This window comes from Saccostrea cucullata, unplaced genomic scaffold (genome assembly GCF_032062105.1).
Source record: "Saccostrea cucullata isolate Sc308-1 unplaced genomic scaffold, CSIRO_AGI_Scuc_v1 ctg59, whole genome shotgun sequence".
Classification (NCBI taxonomy): Eukaryota; Metazoa; Mollusca; class Bivalvia; order Ostreida; family Ostreidae; genus Saccostrea; species Saccostrea cuccullata.
In genome coordinates, this window is record NW_026930547.1 from 231,944 (window position 1) to 258,928 (window position 26,985).

General features: G+C 35.3%; 1 protein-coding gene across 5 annotated transcripts in view; it reads left to right on the plus strand.

The window, feature by feature from the left end:
- Window positions 1-2,539: 2,539 nt before the first annotated feature.
- Window positions 2,540-26,985, plus strand: part of LOC134228986 (excitatory amino acid transporter-like) — a 34,576-nt gene continuing 10,130 nt past the window's right edge. The window contains exons 1-5 of one of the 5 annotated variants that reach the window (XM_062710693.1): window positions 2,540-2,557; window positions 12,118-12,176; window positions 16,702-17,094; window positions 20,700-20,898; window positions 21,175-21,391. In XM_062710693.1, the coding sequence (XP_062566677.1) occupies window positions 16,951-17,094; window positions 20,700-20,898; window positions 21,175-21,391 (560 nt within the window). In that variant the 5' untranslated portion in view covers window positions 2,540-2,557; window positions 12,118-12,176; window positions 16,702-16,950. Of the gene's footprint in view, window positions 2,558-3,077; window positions 3,096-11,760; window positions 11,908-12,117; window positions 12,177-15,694; window positions 15,846-15,924; window positions 16,030-16,701; window positions 17,095-20,699; window positions 20,899-21,174; window positions 21,392-26,985 lie in introns of those variants that run through there. The other 4 variants (XM_062710692.1, XM_062710691.1, XM_062710695.1 and 1 more) reach the window with 4 other exon arrangements.

Below are 26,985 nucleotides of genomic sequence, written 5' to 3' on the forward strand. Positions count from 1 at the left end.
TGGCGCCACTCGGGCTGATATGACGTATCGTATGGATTTTAGTACATGTATGTAATATTCTCTATACATGTATATTTAGAACAGAATTAATGAAAAACATTCATAACGAAACATTAAATTGCCCATTCTTGGCATTTCTTTATAAGCATGTTATACTGTATTTATGTGCACTTAAAATATATCTTCTCTATATTTATAATCAATGTCAATGCAACTCACAACACTAAATGTATGATCCTTTTCCATTGTGACGAGGGTACATGCAGACTACAGACAGTGGCTTGAGACATGGCTTTGCAAAAACACGTAAACATTCAGCATGCATTTCTTTCTGACGTTAACTGTAAAATATGTATGTATTTTTGTGGGGTCAAATTTTCCAGGTTTGAGGATAAAATATTGGTTTGTGAAGATTTGATTTCCTGGTTGGAGAATGTTAAGCGATAATGCATGTAAAATTTTTACATTTCGTGGTGGTCGTAAATTCGTGGGTCTCTCCATACCTTGAAAACAACAAAAATTAACCTCCCAGGAAAATTCATGATTTCACAGTATTTAGATGTTCTTTCATATATTCCTGTGAATGTCTGTTATTCTTCTTTTATGATTTATATGTCGTGGTACTTACAGATGGAAATCTTGCACTCCTCATGATGATAACTTTCTTATTCTTTCAGAGACCCATGTGAGCAATAACTCTTGATCATATGTAGTTTGAGTAACAACAGAGGATTCTGCCTATCTGATGATTTCCATCATTGTACTTTGAAGATTGTTCAAGTGAGAATCTGTATTATGGTACAGGCATTCCAGTCTTGTTTTTCAATTTTCACACTTGATTCTTCTTCTCTAATACTGGGTCCACCTACCCACCCCAAATTGGATATTTTGATAGATTAGTTATTTCTCTACCTCACAGTATGTATGAAATGTTTTTAACCTCCAATTTTATAATTAAATCCTCTAAGAGCTTTTGATGAACTTTAGATTGATATAGATTAAGCAGGTATTTTGATTGAATACTGGTACACGTATCTGTTTCATATAAAACATTAAAGGCTTTGTTCAGACTTTGAAAGCTTGAGATTTTTTGGTTAATTATGGTTAATTAAATCAATATATTCAACATATCTTAAAGATGTCAGATGCTGGTGTTTTTGTTGTGTTATCATGAAAACCTCAAGGCATTGGATTTTCATTGGCTATACTTTGAGAATACTTCAATATATTTTTATCAGCTGTCCATTCCAGCCCATGTTCTTTATATATGCTAATTAAAAACATCAATAATTCTGATTCTGCTGATAAATTGGCTGCTAATTAATCTTTGATTGCAAAATTATTTCTTTTAATGCATAAACAACAAAGTAGATTTCAGGTATGTATTGGGGTTTGGGGGGTTAAACATTACATTTTTAGAAACATATTGAAAGGCTGTTTGGACCCTTACTTTTTGTTGCGGTTATATATATTACATGCCTGCATTTTATGAGATATGCTGCCTTTCCTATTATACAGTAGTATTTCAATACATTCTGGTTATTATGCAAAATGATAAATTAAAGGGTATAGAATTATAAAGGGGTAAATAATAAAAATATGTGCATGCTTTTTAAGACTCTTTTGGGTCTCTTAATCTCTTACTGAGATTGAGAAACCCAAGCACCTGCACATAAAATAAAAATTGTCCTTGAGTGGGAGGTACTGAGTCACCAAGCTCATGCAGCTAATACCTGAAGATTGATTTCTTTTCAGTTCCAATTTCATACAGTATATGTCTTAATTGCAATTCAAGTATGAAAATCACCCTAACATGTGAATTGGGAAGGAAAGCCAAATATCCTATTAAATACGGCTATTTGTAAAACAGATTTGTATTACATGTCTTTTCTTCTTTTTAGGTGTACCCTGTGCTTTACTTTATACAAATGGTCCGGTTGTAATCGAAAATAAATAAGAAAACCTATAACAAGTATGAAAAGATTTAGGAAATAGAGACCCGACTATTTATGTTTCTATTTTCTGGATAAACAGTTAGTCTGCTCAATCATAACCCGCGAGAAAATGAAATGTTGATAGAAAACCCGGAAAGAATGGTGATATTGACCCAGAATAGAGGCAGGATTTATAACCATTACACCAGGCCCAACCTCCTGTGTGAAAATTCCCTCGTTTTGGACATTGGTGTATAATTACAACATAAATATTTTACTTTTTTTGTACGATATATTGTTTTCAAGACCCATTTCTCTGCATGTCAGTTTAATGTAGTTGTTTGTGGAGAGTATCCCTAAGTTTTCGCAGTTTAGCTGTTTTTTTTCCTCTTCGGTTAACAGAATACTGTCTGAAACATTTCCTCCTAATAGTGTTTTATTTATCAATTTATGTTCTTTTGAATTTGCAAGGACATTTTTAGTAAAAAAAAACTCTCCTGCAACACTGACTATGAATGAAATATGGATTTTTTTTTTTTTGCAGGATTACATGGATGACATTTAACACACACAGGCTTGTTGCGGATAATTTGTTTAATTTTCGGTTCCAGCACTTTATGGAGGTAAGTTCTTTTCAGTATTTTTTAAAATTATTTTATTCATATTGGAATTCTTTGCTTCTGTCTCAGTAAAAGTTCATGGCTGAATTTCCAACAAGGAGAACTTATTCAATTATGAATACCATGTTTAGACCTTGGCCTGATTAGATTTTGTTTTCATTGAGAACAGGGAATTTTAATGAACTGATTTACACATCTGTGTAATTGTGACTTAAATAATTAATGAAAACTGTGGAAAGAAAATGTCAGAAGTGCTCACTGACTGTAAATACCTCTCGCTCTGATGTTATGGGATTGTGGTAGGTGACATCCCCCATTTTTATTGTCATAAGCTTCTAATTTCTTTGTAAGAGACAAATTGTAGTTGTTACCACCAGAAAATAGGGCCCAGCATGTTAATTTGTCTCCTACTTGTCGTGTACCTTTCACCTGTCATTTGTTTACCTGCTTAATTCACCTGTCATTTGTTTACTTGTCTGTTACCTGTCCATTCTGTTTACTTTTAGAGGGGGCTGCAACTTTTTTCAGAAATCTTGTTAAGGTAAGAGATGAATATGTAAACTTAATCATTAATCAAATAATTAAGATATGATTTGAGTAGGCCAGTGTTGAATGATGTCTTGGAAAGGAGAAAAACATTTGCACTTTTGTTGTTCCATTTGAAATATTGATTTCATTTAAATTTTTAAAAAACCATGGATGCTGTCTACTGTTTGATTTGCATAAAATAGATATTTATTTTAATTTAAAAGATAGAACCTGTTAAAGCAAACATTGATCCGAATGTGGTTTTTGTAAGCCAGCGAAGGTTTTACGTGCATTCATGCATTTGGTTTCACCGAGCCAAACATTCTGTTTTAATTTTTTTTAACTTTGGATTTTTATTGACATTTTACAGAGGATTACATGAAAAAGGTTGGTTTAGATTAATTGTTTAAATATACTGATATAACTAGTCAAGCACAGATATTTAGAGTGAAATTTGATATATTTTTTTTTAGAATCATATCCAGTGAAGTCTTTTCTATTGCACTGTAAGTGTGCTGCAGTCGAAATGTAATGAAAAATTATTATTTTGTTAATGAAGACAGGACATATTGCATAGACTTTTAACAGTCCTGAAAATTCTATTCAAAATTGATACTATACATGAAATGTATAAGTCTTAGCTTTTAAAAATCAGAATTGATTATTGTTGGTTATATTAAAATAATTTATTATGATAAACATGTACACTATTAGTGCAGCAATAAGTGTATGCCCCCACTAAAATCAAAATTGAAAAAAAAAACATCTCAGAAACATATGGGGACTTCGCCACGGCCTCCACCTGACCTTGACCTGATTGGGACCTGAAAGGTATCCAGCTCCCTCGCCGTCTAATATAGCACCTGTGTAACACAAGATCCAGAATCTATGCCTGTTAGCTGACTAGTTTTAGTAACCCTGTGTTAGTTTTGGATTGTACTACATTTAAAAGAACCACCACTGGGAAATTTCATTGGTAATTATAACTGAGATTAGAATAGCATTTAGCTAAATTGCAGTGAATTCTTTTGAAACCTGGTACAAAATGTCATTTATTATAATCCCATCATGTCCTAATAGTCCAAAATGACAAGTGTTCTCTGTGATGTAGCTCTCACAGGCTGATCACATCGCAATATTTTGACTCTGGTTTCAAGATGAACTTTACGTGGTGTAGAGGTCCAGCAGTTACAAAAATCTCAATACTCAGAACCATTTTCTATCATTTTTTTTTAATGTACATGTACTAAATTAAGTAAAAAGAAACAAAGTGAATACCACTGCTCTTCTGTTGGCCCTCATATTAATTCATTCCTCAAAAATCTTAATTCATAACTCTTGAAGTCAGTCATTTTAGTTTGTGTTTGGTTTATTTTTATTTTTTATTTTTATTATTTTTGTTTTTTGTACCCGGTACATGTATTTGAACATCTAAAGTTATGTGCTTTCTGTTCAAATTGTGAAATAATGCAGATGGGTAAAGTTTTAATATGCTTTACACTATTGAAAATTTTCTTTTCCACTGCTTGATAGATAGCTGAGATTTTTTATATATTTTTGCCAGATAAAATCAAGTCACTCCTAAAGTATTGCATCTCCTTGAACCATGCTTTCTCTAAAAGAATGCTTATTTCACACAGACTGATGTAATGTTCACTACTTGCAATCAGTTGGCTTCTGCTGGTTACAATATGCATTTCTGTATAAAGTATGGCTGACTTAAGTCAATTGATACTTTTTGACTTGGGGTCCCCTTAAGCTACTTAATTAATTTACAGCTATCACATTTTTTAACTTTGAACTTAAAACCTCAAATGTATATGCCCACTTTCACTGTTCAGGACCACTTCTCTTGCAAGTTTGAGACTGAAAGGTCAATTGCTCTCTATTGTGCCCAAATCACTGTTATAATATTACTGTAACCATCATTTTGTGTTTACATATTCAAATATATGGAATTTTTCCCACTGTAGAAAGTTTGAAGCCAAATGCTATGCTAGATATATCCACAACTTGGTGATGAGGATATTGACCTTGACCTATTGATCCCCAAAAGAGTGTTGGTAACTTTGCACCAGCACCCTACATGCCTGCAACCTCTACAGCAGGATTTGCACTAAACGTTGATAATTATCATGTCCACAATTCTGTTTGGGACCACTAAGTTTCAACAAGCAAAAACTGATGCACACACAAGTAAAGATACAGAATGATTTAATCTTACAATTCTGTGAGGGGATAATAAGTGAAGGAGTTTTAGGTTTAGGCTTCAGGAAGTTTGGAAGGGCTAATTTGGACAATGACTGTTTTATTTTACACAATAAGTTTCATTTACATTGTTTCACTTTGCATTTATAATATACAAGGTAATATTAAATGCATTTCCTTGTGAACAGGATGCAATTTACACAAATATCTTCTTGAGATGATATAATTTATTTTCTGTTATGGCTACTTGCTGGCTCTTATCTCATTATCTGATGAGAAGTAGGGCAAGAAAAACAATATACTTTAAGGTTCATTGATACTCCAACTGTAGTAAATGACTATTATTTCTGTTTAAAATTGGTAAGTTTTTAGGCCATTTAAAAATGATTTTTTGTAATACTCTGAATAGATTGAAGATTAATTGCATAATATTATCTCATACTGAGAGTGAAAGTAATTGGTACTTATATAAGTGTTTCCTGTAAGAAGCAATTGGTGCCCTGACCAGGATCATTGGTACAATGTTTACTACTTACTGCAGTTTTTAGAATGGACAGCCCTACCAAAAAGGGGGATGTAAAGGTAGTCATTTTAGAAAGAAGTGTTTTTTTTTCACAATATTTTTGAGAACACTGTTCATTATAATTAGAGATTTAAAAAATAGTTTTTGAAGAAAGACAAGTGATCAATGATAAAAGACTGTATAAATCATAATTAACCAACATGAGCTTCCTTTCCTTACACTATGATATGTCTAGATGACATAGTGGAATCATTTGTTATATTGCTGGAAGTGTCACTGAGATGGGAAACTACACACTAGTTAGAAGAAGCATTGAGGAGAACACATTGAAGCTCTGAGCTTCTAGTGGGAATGTTGATGAGAAATTGCTGGTTAAAGTAGAAGACTGATGAGAGGAGACAGAGTCTTATCTTGAAGTGGTGGGGGCCATGATAGATTACTCCTGAAATGGTTGGGGATGTGATAGATTACCTCAGACTGAAGGAAAGTCAAGCAGGTGTACAGAGGGAGGGGGTGGCATGGTGGTGCAGAAACAAGTGCAGGGGATAGAAGGATAGGAGGGGTATCTCAGTGCAGGAAAAATAGGTCGATAGTGGGCAAGGGTCTTTTCAAAGCAGAAGAACAAGTTAATATCAACTCAGTCGCAAGTAAAAGAATTACCATTGTTCAGAGAAGTACTATATGTAGTTAGATTTTAAGCTTTACCATTGGTATATTATATTGTTTAATTGTGAATGGTATGTCACACTCAGACACTAGGTATTTATCAATTGACTGATTGATTGATTGTATGTCGATCCTTTAACATCCCTCTCGAGAATTTTTTTTCTCATATGGAGATGCCACCACTTACCAGTGCAGAGCTGCAAATTTTGTCCTATGCTAGGCACTCAGGGCCATTGAGCAGTGAGGGATCTTTTTCATGCCAGCACCTACTGCGACACGGGACCTCTGCTTATACATTCTCATCCAAAGGACTGGTCTCCATGTCCCACAGTGGGATTCAAAGCCGCGATGTAAGGATCAGTTCCTACCTCGCGACTCTAAAGCAGATCCTCTAACCACTGTGCCACACAGCCAATGGAATACTAGTAAATCAAAGCGAGTCTCAGATCTCAACTTTTGTAACATGAAATCCTAGATATCTTGGATCTTTTTCTGCTGACTTTGAGATATCAAGATTTGACTGTAATAATGAAGTTCATAACCTATAAAAGTTAACTTAGAAAAATAAGGCTTAGTAATATGATAACTTTTTTTTTAATCATGTGTGAATAGTGTTAATAGATAACTACTTTATTATTTCTAGACAAATCATACACCAATTATTAGTGGAGCAGTCTGAAATGGTAATTCTCACTATAAAGTCAGAATGGATGTACTTTCCCCATGCCCTTTTCTCATATAATATAGGGTGAACTTATTCCCGCTGTCATATCACAGATTTATGTCAAAAAGAGGGGAAAATGAGTGATAGATTCAGTAATGTAATTAATTTTGATTCAGTTGATCTACATTTTGTATCAGATTTATGTACCATTGTATGGTATATAGAGTATCGGTATTAATTTGTCTCCACTGACGTAAGAGGACTATGATATGATTTATAAAGATTATAGAGCCAGTATTGTGATTGAATGCTATGTTAGCGGGTGTACGTTATCTCATTTGTATTACACGTACTGACTAATTAGGAAATGCATGACCAATATTGTGCAGGCCGACAATCAAAATTTGGCACAGACACCAGTCACCATTGGCAATTGTAAATTAAGCCTTTATCAATATCAAAAAAAGCATTTTTTTTTTAGGTGTAAGTATTGAATATGCATAATTAACATAATTTTTAATGTGTTAAATGGGGGGGGGGCTACCTTTGCAAGTTTTAAAAACAACACTTGATAAAAAATAATGTGTAGCTATGGTTCCCATTTGGATGCAGTGTGAACATGAGAGATTTTTATGCTTTTCAGCTGATAACATCTTGTGAAGTAATTTGTTTTCCTCCAGAAAAAACAGATTGTAATCGCATACTTGGACAATCGTATCAACACGGGTTTGTTCAGACTTGTAGTCAGAAGCAGTTGTAATGTGAAGAGAGAATCCCTTCAATTTTCTGGACTGTGTATTAGCAACAAAGAGGTTCATTATAAAATGAATACATGTCATTTTTCTCTTCTCTTTTTTTAATGATTCAGAATTAATTGCTGACTTTAGTATCTGTAGTTCAAGCATCTATACTTTTGTTGCTCTCTTCCATACTTTCAGTTTTCTGGTGTAGACAGTCATATATAAATTTGATAACTTATGATCAAGATGAAGATGGGATTAGCTATTTAATCCCAAGTTGTTAATCATTATACAGTAAGAAATTTATCTGCATGCAGTTCTATGTTCTGTGAATTATGCAGGTTTTTAGCTCACCTGTGCTGAAAACTCAAGTGAGCTTTTCTGATCACCCGGTTCTGGCATTCGTCTTTCCATCTACCTGTCTGTCTAACTGTCTGCCTGTCCATCTGTAAACTTGTAAAATTTTCAACTTCATCTCAAGAACCAATGGGTTAATTTTAATCTAAATTGGTACATGGCATCCTTAGGTGAAGGTGTTTCTAAATTGTTAAATTAAAGGACCAATTTAAGCCCCCTTCTATGGGTAGATAATCAAGAAAATGCAAAATAGGGGTGTCATTAAAAAGTCTTCTTTTTAAGAACCACTACTGGGCCAGAAAATAATGAGAAAATAAGAGAAATATATGTGGAATTTTTCTGAGGTAGAGTTGATTCTAAATTGTTCAAATCAGGTCTTCAAAGGCTAAGGTGGAGTCACAATAGGAAATCAAAGTTTTACATAGAAATATACAGTGGACCCTCATTTATCCTGACGCTTTGGTTCCCAGTCAATTTGTCCGAATAAGTGAAGCATCCGGATATCTGAATCACCAGTTAAACAAGAGAGAATAACATTTTAAAATTTCGTTCCGATGAAAAATCGTCCGGTTTCCGGATACATCCGGATAGAAGGTCCATATATATGAAAAATCTTTTAAAATCTTCTAAAGAACCACTGGGCCAGCAAAGATAAAACAAAAAATATGTGAATTCATCCTGGGGTATTGAAGAATCTTAAATTGTTGAAATCATGACCCCCTAGGGTAGGGTGGGACCAAAATGGGGAATGGAAATATTTACATTGAAATACAATGTATATAGGTAAAATCTTCTCAAGAACCACTGCAGGGGGCCATAAAAGATGAAACCTTTGTGGAAGCATTCTCCTGGGGTAGTGTAGATTCTAATTATTGAAACCATGGTCCTTGGGGGTAGGATGGGGTTACAAGGGGGAAAATCTGGTGAAGAACAGCAAGGCCAAAGTTACACATGTGAGTGTTGTGGCCCATGGGCCTTTTGTTTATTTTTCATTAATCATCAGAAGTTTGATGCTTGGGAATTGTCTGTTGTGCTCCAATTAACATGGTTATAACCATTAGTTAGGTACATACTTGTCTAATTGTGAAATATGGTGGATGGACTTGACCTTTCCCTTGCTGGCCACTGACAAGGTTAATGAGTCTACTCAGATTTGTTATAAGAAAACAAAGATGGTGTGGAGCTAACAAGACATTAATGCTCAATTGTCAGAATTGTTTTTGACATTCTCTTACAGAATCTTTGATTTGACTTTGACTCACTTAAGCAATTTAGATTAGTTTTAAATCGAGATTAATTTGATGTAGTATAAACACTATTATTGTGTTTTATTAAAGGATAAGTCTGAAAATTTATGTTTTCTTCATGTTTGATCCCTCTTTCCCTGCCAGGCTCGGACCATCCTCAAATAACAAATTTCCACAACCAAATAAATCACCACATACAATGTATATTCATCCATTTAGTTATACAGCAAAACTTGGTTATAACGAAGTCACAGGGACCTGTGAAATTACTTCGCTATATCCGTAATTCGTAATAACAGTATAAAAAAAATTCATTAAATTTATATAGTTGGGGATCCAAGATGACTTCGCTATATCCGTAAATTCGCAATATCCGTGTTTAACGAGTTTGCTGTACTGTGCAATATAGAGGGAGTAATGAAAAATACCGGTATAAAACTGACTTTTTAAAATATATTTCTAAGAACCATTCCCCTAAATATATTTTTTTTATAATTAGTTTTAGAAATCCTTAAGTGTAAAACTCATTAAATCTAATCCTATAATGTTGTAATAATGGCGAGCCCAGTAAATCAGTGCTCGTTCTGTGTGGATCATACATTATATATGGGAAGCAGAGCCAACTCTCCATTACCCAGCAAGAGGACACACAAAACTATCGACGTTTTTTCCTGGAAGAAATAAAAACTCACTTTTCCTTGCTTGAGGGAGAACTTTTGGGGACATCTAATCAGATTTGGCCTGTAATAATTCTCCTTACTGAAGATTATTAACTTTGAATTAGTTCCCTCATTTAGTTTTGCCCTAAGAAGTTCCTTCATTCACAGATGGTAGATTCTAGAGTTGGGCATAAAACCAGGGACTTTCCATTTGCTTATTCTGTCAATGGCTACTGCAGAAGTTTGTTCACCTTACTAGACTGTTAACCAGGGAGATACCAGCTGTGTTCAGCAGTAATCCAGATATAGAATGACAAAAAAAACATATCTGTATCCACAAGGAGTTTCTGTAGAGATGAATCCAGTATTGCATTATGCAAAATATCCATATTTCATTACCTTCCAGTTTAGATCAAAAACAGACTTATGCTGCCTCATGCTGCAACCGGGTATATACATGTGATGCTCTAATACTGAGGACAGTATATATGCCTGTTAATGTGGTTCATGGTTTTGTGGCTGACTTTTAGATTCAGAATAAAAGAGTTAAATTCACCCGAAAAATTTTGATATGTTGAAGATGTTATTGATACTTACTGTATATAAGTTACAGCTATGTTACTATCCCACATACTGTACAAAAAAGAGCAAATACTACTGTATAATTTTAAGCGAGGATTTAATTTTGGCATTAATAGCAAGGGTGCCAAGATCGCTGAAATTGAGCATCACTAAAAATTAATTGCGCTTTATTTGTAATAGCTTATTTAGATAAGTGTGCTTTTTAAAATCGCTAAAATTACATCTCGCTAATAATAAAATACCAATTTTTAATGACAAATCATTAAATTGTGTCTCGCAAAAATTTCCACTTACACTGTATATAATTTATTGAAATATAAAGTTAACTTTGTACTATTTTGTTTTAAAGTCACTTGCTGATCAGATTATGCATTCCTGTCATTCATCTGACTATCTGCCTTATACCTGTCTGCTAATTTAACCATTAATTTCTCACACTCTTGACTTATTAAGGACCATTAACCAATTTTAATCAAACTTTTGCCACAGAGTATTTCTTGCAATAATTTACAGGATATAATTCAGGTTTGTTCAAATGATAAAGAGAGCATTCCCTTTAAGGGGAGATAATTTAGAAAAGAGCAGAGTTAGGCTTATTCTTGTAAAAGTCCTCATTTAATGGATGGTTTGGCCTTAACAGACAAGATAAGCATCTCCACATAGATTCAAGGTTACAACTGATTCAGAGAAGCCTATTGAAGTTCTATATAACCTTAGTTCTGAAAGGGGCATCAAAAAAGCTAGAATAAAATAAAAACTTTCTGTTGTTATAAAAATTTTTATGTGATGAAATATCAATTTATTGCTATCAATAAATTTATTGGCTTTCATTGATTGACAGTGCAGTAATACCTGATAACAAAAGGAGCATGCAGCTGTGATTTACATTAGAGTGTTGCCTTTTATCATAACAGTGTAGTTAATTTACTACAGAGCTGCATCAACAGCTTATCTCCACAGAAACAATATTATGAGCAGCTTCTTTACCCCTGTCCTGTCAAGTATTTGTTTGTGCTTGTTCCTCACTGTAGATGGGGGGTGCTCCACTCGTATGACTTCCCCGACAGAAGCTCTGAGCAAACATTTCTCAGGGAATTTTTTCCTGCATTGTCATGGTCCCCCATTATACCTCCATTATAAATGTGTGAGAGAGGGCGCAATTTCTTCTGGCCACGCATGGTTAGTTTTCCAATTGTAATTGGAGATTTTCACAAGCTGGTGTGCAGTTTCATCATGTTCATAGCTTTTTTCTCATGGTGAAGTGATTTTGTGTTGCATTTTGTGGAGTTTGGGAGATGTGATATTGATTTTAGAGATCTGCTGCTGATAGATACTGGCACTGCATTTAAAAGAGTTTTGATTTAAATGACTACTTTCATTTTTTTGCAGTGTTTGGATTAAGATAACTGGGAGCGCACTATTAGCCTGGAATTATCTTCTACAATCAGGTAAATCTCGAGTCTTTCTCTAGCAGCCATTACTTCAGTGAGAGTCTTAGATTGAAATCTCAACAAATTTGTTCTCAAGATAATTTTGAAATTCAGTGATGCAATCATAATGCACCATATCATAAAATTAATTCAAGACATAGGTTTTATTTTCAGTAGAGGTGCACTCAATAATGCATTAATTATCTGACGATTGATCATTTCAAAACACAACAGCAATAAAAACCCTAAAACCGATGAATTTCAAAGTGTGGGATGTATACGTTTTGGAGTTATGACTCAGTATTCGATTTTCACTTTTTTAAAAGTTTATCAGTTCACTTGTTTTGTCCTGCAGGAGATAAAAAGAGCTCTTTACAATTAAATTTCAGTGCTGGATCTTTATTGAATTTACTAAGATATTTTATAAAGCTGTATACTGTGGTTATTCATTTGTAACTAGTTCTGCAGTACTTTGGCAAACACTGTTATATGCATTGTCACTTTTTCCAAGTTTAAACAAAAAAAGCTTCTTTTATTTCTGAAATTAAAAAAAATGATTTTTGCAAAAAGAGAATTTATTTGGCATGGAACAAAAATATGTGTACAACAAATCTACTTTGTTTACAGATTTACTCATATTTAGAGATGTAAACTTTACAATTTTTAAAACCATTTCTAAGCAAGCTAAGAATACCAGATGAACAGTGATCTTTTTGATGAGATTACATCTATAATTTAATTGTAAGGGACATTAGGACCTGAATAAAAATCTCATGGAAGTCGTCAGATGGTTGCCATGGTAAAGCTGTCCTTTCTCAGAGTTTTAACATGTAAGAGGGTCATGTCAAACTTGAAATATGGCAACCCCCATGTGGTTTTGTTTAAGCAGGGATAGAAATGGGTTTCTGAGCATTCAGGATTCACTGCAGTAGTGTCAGAAGTTGTCCAGTGGGGATCCTGGTTAGAGAAGTAATGAACAAAGGTCAAAAGTAATGGACAGAGGTCAAACATATGGAACTCAGAAACATATCGTAGACACTTAGATTCAGGAAATTTTATCTAGATGTCTTTTGTAAAGTACTAATACAAACCTTTGTCATATTATAACTTAGGGGTGTCCCTAAGACCTAAAGGGAGGGGTGGGGGAGGGTATTCTCTTCACAGAAGTGGACTCGCTTTACCTGTCCACTTCTTTAAAGATAATAGGGGGCAGGGGGGATTTCCCTGCCTATGATGATGTAATCCCCCAGTTATTTGAGGTTGTTATATAACATGTAGTATGATGTGGAGGGAGTAAGGAACAATGAACCTGGTAATGCCCTATTCTGAAAGCATAAGCCAGCAATTGCTCTTTGAGCAATAACGTGGCTGACAAATCAGAGAGGGTATGGGCAGCTACAGTGTAGTTTGTAAACAATGGGCTACTACAGAGTTATCAAAATCTAACATTTTTACAGTGGTGGAAGAAGGTTCAATGCCCTGCTTGTATGTTTAATAAAAGTATGGCTCTGAACTCTGTCTTGTATGTTAACCACAGGAAATAAGTAAAGTTCAAAACCAGAATGTGTCGATCATTACATTTTATTGTATCCTATTGGACACAAGCATCTGCTGTAAGAGGAGGTCTACAAAACTATTTAGACACCCCTTGCAAGCACAGAACTGGGAACTATCAGTTGAAATATGATGCAGTTATCATGCAGATACAATTTGTTGAGCATTAATACATAATAATTAATAAGTCCAGGCCTTCAACATTTTTTGTCAAACTAATAATTTTTTCATCTGTCAGTGAATACCTTAAATTACTCATAAACTAATAAAAAGTCAATAAAACACATGCCTTAATTTGCTTTTCTTCATACAACCTGTCTCAGCTAGTACAAAATTCAACAGCCAATATATAGAAAAGCATGATCTCATCATGATTATTTTTCTGTGTGTGTGTATGTTTATAAAATTACATAATATACAGATCTAAAGTGCATAGTGCAGTCTTAATTACCATTATATACATGTATATTACATGTAAAATGCACAACAACTGTATTGTTAACTATCATCTTGAAAATTCATTTTGATAGACATGTGATAACCGGAATTTTATAATCTGTGTATAAAATTAAAACCGGATCTGTAAAAGTATGGATCTTCCTTAACCTGAATAATCATGCAGAGAGAAATAGTAGCAGCTGGTCTGGATTAAAACCAGAATTTTGTCAGAAAAAAAAAACTAACATGCTGTTTTAATTAAGAAAGTCCCTGCTGTTGTAGGTTTCTGAAGACTACTCTCCAACATAAGGCAAAATAACACAGATGATCTATCAAAAAACTTACAATTCCTCTAGAAATGTAATTTTTAATGATTGTTTTTCATATAAACTAGAATTTTTCAAGACTATGGGTAATACTGTGGGGATAATTGTGTCAGAAAAATATGATCATTTACAAACAATTTTACATGGTGAGAGGTGTGCTGGTAGAAGACAGTTGTCTGCTAGCTGAATGAGTGTTAAAACTCATTAACAAATTTTGAGATGTATGTTATTAGAGATGCCATTTGCTATATCTCATTACCACATTTTGAGATGTATGTTGGTAGTGGTGCCATTTGCTATATCTCATTACCAGATTTTGAGATGTATGTTGGTAGTGGTGCCATTTGCTATATCTCATAACCAGATTTTGAGATGTATGTTGGTAGTGATGCCATTTGCTATATCTTATTTCAGATTATGAGACCATTATTAGAATGTGAGTTATACATGTATGTTGGACTGTGGTGTCATTTGCTATATCACATTACCAGATTTTAAGATGTATGTTGGCAGTGATGCCCTTTGCTATATTTTTTCATTTTCACACAGTGAGATGTATACTTTGTTTACTGTTGACAGTTGTCTTATCTCATTGACAGCTTGTGAGATGTATGCTGGCAGAGATGCTCTCTGTTATTTAGATATATTTCATTTTATATACATGTACATCCCCCTCACTGAGTTGATATTCATCAATGCTTTTGTCTCATCAGGTTTAAATGTAACCTTAAACTGTTTCTCTCTTTAAAACCTTGACCTTTAAATCTAATTTGAAAGAATCATGTTTTAGTGTACTCATACAAACAATATTTGAGTTTGTTTTACTATGTATTGCTCTTCAGCAAAGTTTTCAAGCAGTTGTTATAAACTACAGAAGTCAAGTAACTGTTGATGGCACTTTATACAAAACAGACATCTAACATGATAAGATTCTCAGTATATAACGACATTATAAACTTTTCTCTCCTCACTGGCATGAGTTTGTCAATGCTTCGGTGATTTTGTCCCCAGCAGGTGCCCTGACTCCTGTGCACCAGACTTCCAGCAGAGATAATTACCTCATTATGACCTTTCCTCACACCTGATGATGTTAATTAAGGGGGACAGACCTACAAGGCTTCCTGCTTTATTACCCTAGTCTAGCTGTGATTCTGTGAATAACCTACTTTGTCGAGACTCTCAGCTATTGTACTAATTCAATTCTGTTATGATGGCTTTTCAACAAATTTTATTATCCCTATTTGTCAACCAGAGAAACCATTCAGAGTTATTCCCCTTGAATAAGAAATGCAATTAAAGACAGCGTAAATTTATCTGCTGATCCTGAGAAGTTGATGCACTGTACACAGGAATACAGGAAGTATTCAAAGTATGTCAAGTTCAAAGTAGTGACTATAATAGCAAGGCATACCCCTCACAGGTCTGATGCTGGAATGTATCTTCATATAAACCACAGATGGGTGTGAACTGCAGTCAGGAGAAGTTACCAAGATCAAGAGATATCTCAGTTGTCCTCTGTTAATCAAGGGAATTTATGTGGATCTTGCTGCAGTGTAAACTTTATTAATTCATTGATTCATAAGTATCTCCTTGTCCTTTGTATTAAGTGAGATGTAAAGTTAATGGATTAAGTAGTTTAATGTGATGTAGTTTTGTTCTTAGTGTATGGAGCACAGGAGCAGTTTAATTCTGTGAATTAATCGACATGATCAATCAATTTTATAAACTAGGCCTTGACTTTTATAGTGTAAGGGTGTTAAAAAATTTTTTTAATCTTTGAAACTACAATTGTTCATGATATTTTTCCTGGTAAGTTGTGCAGAATAATTTTGTGAGTCAAGGAATTTTATTTAACTAGTATCCTTACTTGGTTTACTATTTCTTTACAATTGTGACAAACCCCACATGTGAGATTTACATCTTTCTTGCTAAATTTAAGATTTTTCTGAAGCATAAATATTTCAGAGAAAAAGGATGATAATTTTATTGATTGGACTTGATTTTCATGAAGCAGCCTCTATGCATCTGAGAACTGTTTTCTGACTAAAAAATCAAGGCATCCTAATTTCCCGTCAGTATTAGTTCTGAATAATGCATTCAATTTTGCTGCTTTCTTTTAGTGCACTGTGCAGCAGTTGCTCCAATGAAGAGCAGAGATGATGTTTTCTTTTTATAAAGTCACCATATTTAGGGCAATATTGTAATGCTGCTTTTGTATATTTCAGGGTTGAAAAGAGCTTAAGAAGTTATTGATGGGAAAATAGCTACAAACAGACAGTGAACAAATTAAAACATTTAAATGATGTGATACTTCAGTCTCGAGGGACAAATTTCTGCTGGGGACGATTTCTAAGGTTGTCAGTTAATAGCCAGAGGAATTAAAAGAAGAAGAATTGGAATTTTTTACTGATTCTGTATAAGGCAGCTGTAGATTTTATAACAGGGACAATATTTAGCTAAAGACTTCCGTCAAAATGTCCGACGCGGAACAGACGAGTCCAATGATGGAGAAGGAAAAAGAACAAGTGTCCGACGGGCCAGATAATAAACCCAGTGATGGGAAAAACAGTCGTCTGGCTCGGCTCAAAAGACTCAAAATGGGGAAGAAAGTCAAATCTGTAAGTTTCATTACAAATACATGTACAGTCAATATTTTTTAGATCTCTGATTATTTGGCTTTTGCACAAGAGGGTTTTTCTGATTGTTAAACCTGTATTAATTGACCTGTCAAGGAAACCCTTAAATAGTCCCATTTGACAAGTAGTATCAGCAGGGACTCACTTTCTGGCAATTTTCAAAGTGTATGCTTTACAGTTTTCAACCAAACTTGCCATAAAGCATCCTTGGGTGATGGAAATTCAGGTTTGCCAAAATGAAGGGGCATTCCTTCTCAAGGAGTTGATAAAATTGAAATATCCTTAGGTTGTGCCCAGTTGGACACATTAATTTACACTCACCCAATCACTTTGGCCTTGCTATTCTTCAGCAAATATTTTGCAGTATATTTTGATCACATTTTGGAGTATTTTACAAAAATTTCTATTTTTAGTAACCAAGGCAACAACATTCATTGAAATCCAAAACCAATAAAAAGAATAATGTATCTTAGTGTAGTCTACTTATGTGCTAAGTTATTTTGAAATCAGACAAAAACTGCAGGAGGAGTAGCATTTTGAAAGTATTTCACAAAAATTTCTGTTGTTAGTAACCATGGCAACACTGTTAATCAAAATCCAAAACCGATACACAGAATTATGTATCTTAGTGTTGTCTACTTATGTGCCAAGTTATACTGAAATCAGACAAAAGCTGTAGAAGGAGTAGCATTTTGAAAATTTACAGACATACAGACAAATTCTACATGTTCAATTTCAAAACTCCTGATTTTGGTTTTTTTCTGATCCGAGGTTTAAAAAAGAAAACACATGTAGATGTTAAACATAGATAAACTTGGAATGCCCTAAACTTGAAGCCACTACCTGAGCAGGAGAATGAGTGTTGTTGCCCATGGGCCTCTATTGAAAAAAAACTAATTTTTTTATTAGGATTTCTTAATCTTTAGTGTGCACTCTATTATCATGACCTTTATCAGAATTTCCTCTCTATACATAAAATATTGGAAAATTACAATCAGACTCTGGTTTTATACAAATATAAAATTCTGATGGATTGTGGAATAAATGGAAATTTATGCATTTGGTAGAAATTCCTGCTGGGAAATTCTCATAACAAGGGACCAGCTACTCTATTTATACATACTATTGCTATAGTGGGCAGTGTGCACCTCAATTAAAATACTAAATCAAGTTTTGCCCTTTAATATATTGACTCAGTAATTGTGAATTATCATTTAATAATCTGTATTTGTCCATGTACATATGATGTAATGGGGTTTGCTAAAATCGAAATGAAGATTTATAAATCTTTGTTATGAAAGTTACCTAGAAATAAGTGAATTATTATTAACAAACTATTTCAGTAACCTTGATTATTTATTAAATGAAAGAATACCTTTGTTATATTTATTAAATGTGTCAGGTGCTCTAAAGTGCAGCATAACACTCAGTAATGTAGGTTACACCTTATCAAGTACAAGTGTTACACAGCTTGAATAGAAAATGAAAATACAAGATAAGGGGTTGAAACGATCCATCAAGTTACATGGTGATATCTGCATGCATGTGAACAAATGTAGAAACTAAGCTAATTATTACATCATTCATCAGACCCAGAGATCTGTAAAGTTAACTTAAACATCAATATGTTAATGTGTTCCCACGCTTTGATTCTATGAATATGTGATTTTTTCAAAACTAAAATTGCTTTGGTCCTGTTACATGTCTCTTCCTTGTCAACCAAACAACAAGGCATCTACAAGGGCTGTAAAATTTTTCACGAAATTCATCAAGGTGATCCATAGACAATTACATTTACTCCATAAAATGCTTTAATTTCATGAAAATTGTATAAACGTTTTATAAAGAACGAATACAACACTTATGCAAAATTTCTAATTCCTATGATAATTAGATAAGTTTCTGTGAAATAATAAACATGCACATGTCTATCGACCAGGAGCAGCATCGCTACGTTATTTAATGTAAAGTCAGCCGGAGATGGTTTCGCATGTGAAACGATCGGGAATCGTTTAATACTCTTCCTTCTTTATTATTACATATAACATTACAAAAAACAAACATTCTCTTTTCTTAAACTTTTCTTAAAAAAATGTATGTTGTTGCTTCCCCAGTGTAAAATTTCCATTTGTGAGAAAGGATGACTTAGAATCATGCAATGCCGATTTATGCAATGCGGGTCAATGATATTAATACCGTGACGATATCAATACCATAAGGAATAACTGATGGTTTTCTAGAGCTTTTTATTTTATTCTGGTTGAAACAATGTATACCAATGAAATAACAAACCCTAAAACGTTTTTTTTTCTCGTTGTTATTGTTTTAGCAAGTCGTTCAGTCTGGAAAAGAGTTCTACATTGAGCTACACAAAATTTTAGATATGCTTGCTGTTCCGCCTTGACATCAAAATCTATTTTGTTGTCGGTCACAGATTTCTCTACCTCGCTTAATTTTTTCTGATCTCCGTATTTCTGATCAAAATTCTAACAAAGTTGCACAATATGAATTTGAAATAAAGCTGTAAAATTATACACATAAACTGAATTATTTTCGCTTTTGATTATGGGTCCACGAAGAGTTAAAACGTTGGTGATGCATATTTTCAATAAATGATTTCGTGAATTAAGAAATATCCATTGACGCATTTATATACCATTGTAGAGTAAATATTTAATATTTGTAAAATATCTTTTGCTTGTATTAATTCTTAGTATGTGTCAAACGTACATGCAAATTTTCACTGAAAGACATTCATTAGAAAGCAAAATATACACAATGTCTCAATAATTTCCAAACAGCCCTCGTAGCTGTTAATATTATTATACTTGTTAATATATTTTATTTTATTGTTTGTTTGTGTTGAAACAAATTAGAACATAAGACCTTTTTAACTTTTCTAATGAAATATCCATGTCATTAACCAAAGTACAAAAGAACTCCCAAAATGTCTCATTCAAACAGAAAATTTTACAACTGTAACAGAGTTTAAAAGTCGCTATGCGTTGTAAATAGTGAGGCCATATGCTCCCACCAGCAGTAGCTAGTGGGTTAACCCTTTTGTTCAGTCGGTAGAGTGTTGGATTTTAAATCTGAGGGTTGTAGGGTTGTAGGGTTGAGCCACAGTGTGGACACCCCCTAGCTAATTGGTCATACAACTTTAACAACAGCAACCAAGGAATCCTAAGATAGAGTCCTGAAAAAAAATTAATATCAGCATTGTATCAAGCTTAGTTAGTGGCCTTGACCTTTGACCTTTAATTAAGTGGCCTTGACCTTTGAGATTAAGACTGAGTCAAGGTCATAACATACTTTTATTTCATGGGCATCAACAAACTAATGAACCAGTAATTAAGGGACAAGGACTTAGGAGTTCTTTTGTGACAGACAGCTACAAAAACTCAATATACAGCTAACATACCCCTTCCTGCAAGGAGAGAATAAGGACTAATTGTTTTGTAGACAATTTATATGGGGCTATTAGAACTAAGACAATTATGTTAGGAATAACAGTAAAATCAAACTCAGTTCTTTCACTTAAATTAAGAATTTTTGAATGATCACAGTTTTGTATCTATTTATGTCAGTGTCATTCCTGGGGCAAGGAGAACCTCCTTCTGGTGCTGACCATTGGAGGCGTGTTTGCCGGGATAATTCTGGGAATCGGGCTCCGAGCTGCCGAGCCTTCCAAGGGGGCCATCCGTCTGATAGCATTCCCCGGAGATATACTCATGAGAATGCTCAAAATGATGATTCTACCTCTCATTGTGTCCTGTATGATAACAGGTGAGTGTACTCAACTAATGAGCACAGACCAAATATATCTGACTGAGATTAAACAGGTCTGTATTCTGGTAATATTCAATCTGCAAGTCTGAAAGCACTTTGCTTGATATACTGTATTTATGTACAGGAAAGGAACTCTCAGTTTTCAAGTTAACAAAATTCAAAGTGACAAAATGTAACCTTGCATGTAACTTAAGGAAGATTTTTAAAATTAACATACCAGTAGTCTGTATAAATTCCTAAAGATCTATAACGACATTCTGTTTTGACGTGTAGGTTTGACCTCCATGGACGTACATTCCAGTGGGAAGATGGGACTACGCGGTGTCGTTTACTACTTTGTGACGACGTTTTTGGCCATCGTTTTAGGGATTATTTTAGTTATAGCGATCCATCCCGGAGACAAATCCAACATGCCAGAGGAGGATGAGGACGCAGAAAAACTCGGAGACGACCGAGTCAGCTCGCTCGATGCCTTCCTTGATCTCATCAGGTAACTCACCAGGTTATGTGGATTGTCAAGAGAGATTGAAATCTGCTTATTTTACAAGTTCTGTAGAGTGACCTAGTATCAATTGCTCGTCGATCTTGTTGTTCTTTAACACTGTATTTAGGCCTATGTTTTTTAGTGATATGGTGTCTTAATGAGGTCTTAAAAATTCTCTTTAAACTACTTTTAAACATAAAGCCCTTAAATTTTATTTTGTGGAATATATTTTGTGTCTGTCTGATTTTACTCCAATCATGCAAGGCCATTTCTTTGTAACTTGATGACTTTGGACTGTGTTCATTTTAGACAAATCCAAGTTGTATTCAATTTCTGTCCGAGTACACCAATTTTATAATTGAGAAATATTAAAACTCTAAATATATTTTACTGGAAAGTTTAGTTGAAACAGAGATAGTTTTTAACACAAGGATATGTCTTGTCTTGACCCCTTCATTCCTAGTCAGGAGCTCTACCTAGGACCCTTCATTCCTAGTCAGGTGCTTTATTCGGAATGCCTTCATAACTAGTCAGGTGCTCTACCTGGGACCCCTTCATTACTAGTCAGGTGCTCTACCTGGGACAACTTCATTCCTAGTCAGGTGCTCTACCTAGGACCTTTCATTACTAGTCATGTGCTCTACCTGGGACCCCTTCATTACTAGTCAGGTGCTCTACCTGGGACCCCTTCATTCCTAGTCAGGTGCTCTACCTAGGACCTTTCATTACTAGTCAGGTGCTCTACCTGGGACCCCTTCATTACTAGTCAGGTGCTCTACCTGGGACCTCTTCATTACTAGTCAGGTGCTCTACCTAGGACCTTTCATTACTAGTCAGGTGCTCTACCTGGACCCCTTCATTACTAGTCAGGTGCTTTATTCGGAATGCCTTCATAACTAGTCAGGTGCTCTACCTGGGACCTCTTCATTACTAGTCAGGTGCTCTACCTGGGACCCCTTCATTCCTAGTCAGGTGCTCTACCTAGGACCTTTCATTACTAGTCAGGTGCTCTACCTGGACCCCTTCATTACTAGTCAGGTGCTCTACCTGGGACCCCTTCATTACTAGTCAGGTGCTCTACCTGGGACCTCTTCATTACTAGTCAGGTGCTCTACCTGGGACCTCTTCATTACTAGTCAGGTGCTCTACCTGGAACCCCTTCATTACTAGTCAGGTGCTCTACCTGGGACCCCTTCATTCCTAGTCAGGTGCTCTACCTAGGACCTCTTCATTACTAGTCAGGTGCTCTACCTGGGACCTCTTCATTACTAGTCAGGTGCTCTACCTGGACCCCTTCATTACTAGTCAGGTGCTCTACCTGGGACAACTTCATTACTAGTCAGGTGCTCTACCTAGGACCTTTCATTACTAGTCAGGTGCTCTACCTAGAACCTTTCATTACTAGTCAGGTGCTCTACCTGGACCCCTTCATTACTAGTCAGGTGCTCTACCTAGGACCTTTCATTACTAGTCAGGTGCTCTACCTAGGACCTTTCATTACTAGTCAGGTGCTCTACCTGGACCCCTTCATTATTAGTCAGGTGCTCTACCTGGGACCTCTTCATTACTAGTCAGGTGCTCTACCTGGGACCTCTTCATTACTAGTCAGGTGCTCTACCTAGGACCTTTCATTACTAGTCAGGTGCTCTACCTAGGTCCTTTCATTACTAGTCAGATGCTCTACCTGGGACCCCTTCATTACTAGTCAGGTGCTCTACCTGGGACCCCTTCATTACTAGTCAGGTGCTCTACCTGGGACCCCTTCATTACTAGTCAGGTGCTCTATCTGGGACCCTTCATTCCTAGTCAGGTGCTCTACCTGGGATCCTCTCATTACTAGTCAGGTGCTCCATCTTGGACCTCTTCATTCCTAGTTAGGTGCTTTATTTGGAATGCCTTCATTACTAGTCAGGTGCTCTACCTGGGATCCTTTCATTACTGTCAGGTGCTCTATCTTGGATCCTTTCATTCCTAGTTAGGTGCTCTACCTAGGACCTTCATTACTAGTCAGGTGCTCTATCTGGGACCCTTCATTCCTAGTCAGGTGCTCTACCTGGGATCCTCTCATTACTAGTCAGGTGCTCCATCTTGGACCCCTTCATCACTTGTCAGGTGCTTTATTTGGAATGCCTTCATTACTAGTCAGGTGCTCTACCTGGGACCCCTTCATTTCTAGTCAGGTGCTCTATCTTGGACCTCTTCATTCCTAGTCAGGTGCTTTATTTGGAATGCCTTCATTTCTAGTCAGGTGCTCTACCTGGGACCCCTTCATTACTTGTCAGGTGCTTTATTTGGAATGCCTTCATTTCTAGTCAGGTGCTCTACCCTGGACCCTTTTATTATTAGTCAGGTGCTTTATCTTGGACCTCTTCATTTCTAGTCAGGTGCTCTTCTTGGGACCCCTTCATTCCCAGTCCGGTGCTTTATATGGGATCTTTTCATAACTGGTCAGGTGCTCAACCTTTGACTCATGCATTGATTTTGAGGTTCTGTATTTGGGACCCCTTTATTACTAGTCAGGTGCTCTTCTTGGGACCCCATTACAAGAATAGGAAAAAATGCATTGGTTCAACTGTTTTATTTCTGTATTTTTAATAAAAGATTCAGGATCATGCATTCTTTATATTAGATATGTTTAAAAAATCTCAGTGGAATTTTCAGATGGAAATGCAAGTTTTAACTGATAAGAAGTTTCAGAGTAACATATTTATTATCTTGATTTTTTGTCATCGTATTCCCATAAGATATCAAAATTCACAGTTCAAACTCAGCATGATGGAGAGATTTAATGGCTACAGCCAAAAAGAGGCAAACTCATAATCAATAGATGAGAAATCTCCAACAAAACTCACTTTTACCAATGTTCAGATTGATCAGTACATTAAACACCATCCAACATCATTTAGACTAAGCTGCTAAATATTTAAACCATTTGCTGATTTTTCTTGTTATTAGTAGCTTTTTACAAGTAATGGTCCAGACCAGTCTATTGAATTCTGTGTCGTATTCTACAAAGAGCCTTTTTGTCATTTATTATTATAGATGCATCTTTGATTTGTGCTTGTCTGAATTTGTTATTGCAAATCAGCCTGAGATGGATTTTGTTATTCAATAGAACATCTAGAAAGCACATTAGCTTACACCACTTAAGGAGAGAGAGAGCAACATTTCTCAAGGGGCATAACTCGAAAAGAAATATACAAGTGTGTTGTACAATTTAATGAAATAGAAAAAAAAGGAATTAAATTTTTGTTTAATACCAGTCAATGAAAGTCTAGTGGGAATTAATTACCGGGTATTGTAGAGAAGTGAGATGATGTAATATGTAGTTCAGGGGTAATTTTTTCTTCTTTTATGGTTTGCCGCTGTGTGAGAATATGGCTGTATAATGCTGTTTAATGATAATTGTGCTATTTTAACATGTGGGATGTTGTATCTGGCTTTTCTGGGGAGAATTTAATATAGTGAGAATATCAGCTCTGGTTGGACGGTGAAAAAAAAACTTTGAAGTTCATAAAACTGCTGGAATCCACGGCATAGAATGGTGTGTCGTTATGGAGATGAACAAGTATTTATTGTGACTCTGTTACATAAAACACTAGGGAGACCCAGACTTAAAACTCGATTGTTGTAGAATTTTTCCAATTATAACTTTTTTTTATGAGGTGCAGCAGGAGATGTAATGGTCTCATTCATGGTGACAATTTAGACAATTAAATTATCCCTGCATTCTGTAAATGACATTTTTAATGGAATATATTGATGTTTGTTTGAAAGATATTTTTAATTAATTTTGATGACAAAATTAAGATAACATTAATTTTTTTTAAAGGCCTTGATTCCCTTACGTCATCTGTTCCTATCATTTGGTTGAAGTGGCTTTATGATGCTTTGTAATTTTATTACCAGGAAATTAGTGATTTCTTTGGGAATCAAATAACATAAAGAATTCAATTAAGTAGGTTGATGTGCTATCATTGTGCAGCCAAGGACAAAATATAAAACAAAAAAATTATGAAATGATATGCTCTTATAGATCCTTCTCACTTTTTGCAAGCCTGAAGTTTTTATACATTGTATGTTAAGAAACTTGTACGTATTTTTTTCCTTAAGAATAACCAACAGAGATCTGAATGCTTAACATTGATAAAACCTCCTGTCGCATCTGTGTCTGCTCAAAGGAGAAGTTCTTCCGTCTACATAAAAGATGTTTCTCCACCATATCTTATTGTGAACAATGATTTAATTAGCCACAAATGATTTATCCAGGAAAAAAATCCATTCTCTTCATGGTACAGCCATTATACTGGAGATAGTCATCTTCTAAGAGAATGTATGTAATGCACAATAGAGATTTTAGAGGAGAAAACCATTTTTCTTTTCTTTGGGGAGATCCTGTCTCCCTGATACCCTACTCAACATTTGCGCGTGATGGTGTTTCCGTGACAGTGTTTCAGTGATGGTGTTCCAGTGAAGGTGTTTGTAACTCATTGTAGTTTATTACAGCTGCTGTCCCTCTCCTTCCTATAGTAAAGACAAGCCACTGAACTGATGAATTTGTTCTGCGGCACTTTATTGACAATCATTTCATTTGAAAAGGTTTTCTACCCCGCTAATTGCCTGGTAGACCCACATCTAATGATATTGTCTGTAGCTCTCTTCAGCCCTATTTGAGGCCTGCAGGAACAGTTTCTGAGGATTTTATTTCCCCCATCTGTCAATGTGTTCTAGTGTTTAATTGATGTTTGCAATATCAGTAATGCATGTCATTTTGTTCTCTCTGTGGTGTGGGTAGATTTGAAGGTCAGAATGACAAGGTGAAAGTCACACTAATATACATATGAGGAACTTAAATATGCTGGTTCTTGCAGTGCCCAGTATAGGCAGTATACTACTCTGGTATAGGCATACTGCAGTGCCCAGTGTAGACAATATACTGTTCTGGTATAGGCATACTGCAGTGCCCAGTATAGACAATATACTGTTCTGGTATAGGCATACTGCAGTGCCCAGTATAGACAGTATACTGTTCTGGTATAGGCATACTGCAGTGCCCAGTATAGACAGTATACTATTCTGGTATAGGCATACTGCAGTGCCCAGTATAGACAGTAGACCATTCTGGTATAGGCATACTGCAGTGCCCAGTATAGGCAGTAGACCATTCTGGTATAGGCATACTGCAGTGCCCAGTGTAGAAAATATATTGTTCTGGTATAGGCATACTGCAGTGCCCAGTATAGGCAGTATACTATTCTGGTATAGGCATACTGCAGTGCCCAGTGTAGACAATATACTGTTCTGGTATAGGCATACTGCAGTGCCCACTATAGACATTAGACCATTCTGGTATAGGCAAACTGCAGTGCCCAGTATAGACAGTACACTATTCTGGTATAGGCATACTGCAGTGCCCAGTATAGACAATATACTGTTCTGGTATAGGGCATACTGCAGTGCCCAGTGTAGACAGTACACTATTCTGGTATAGGGCATACTGCAGTGCCCAGTGTAGACAGTACACTATTCTGGTATAGACATACTGCAGGGCCCAGTATAGACAATATACTTCTCTGGTATAGGCATACTGCAGGGCCCAG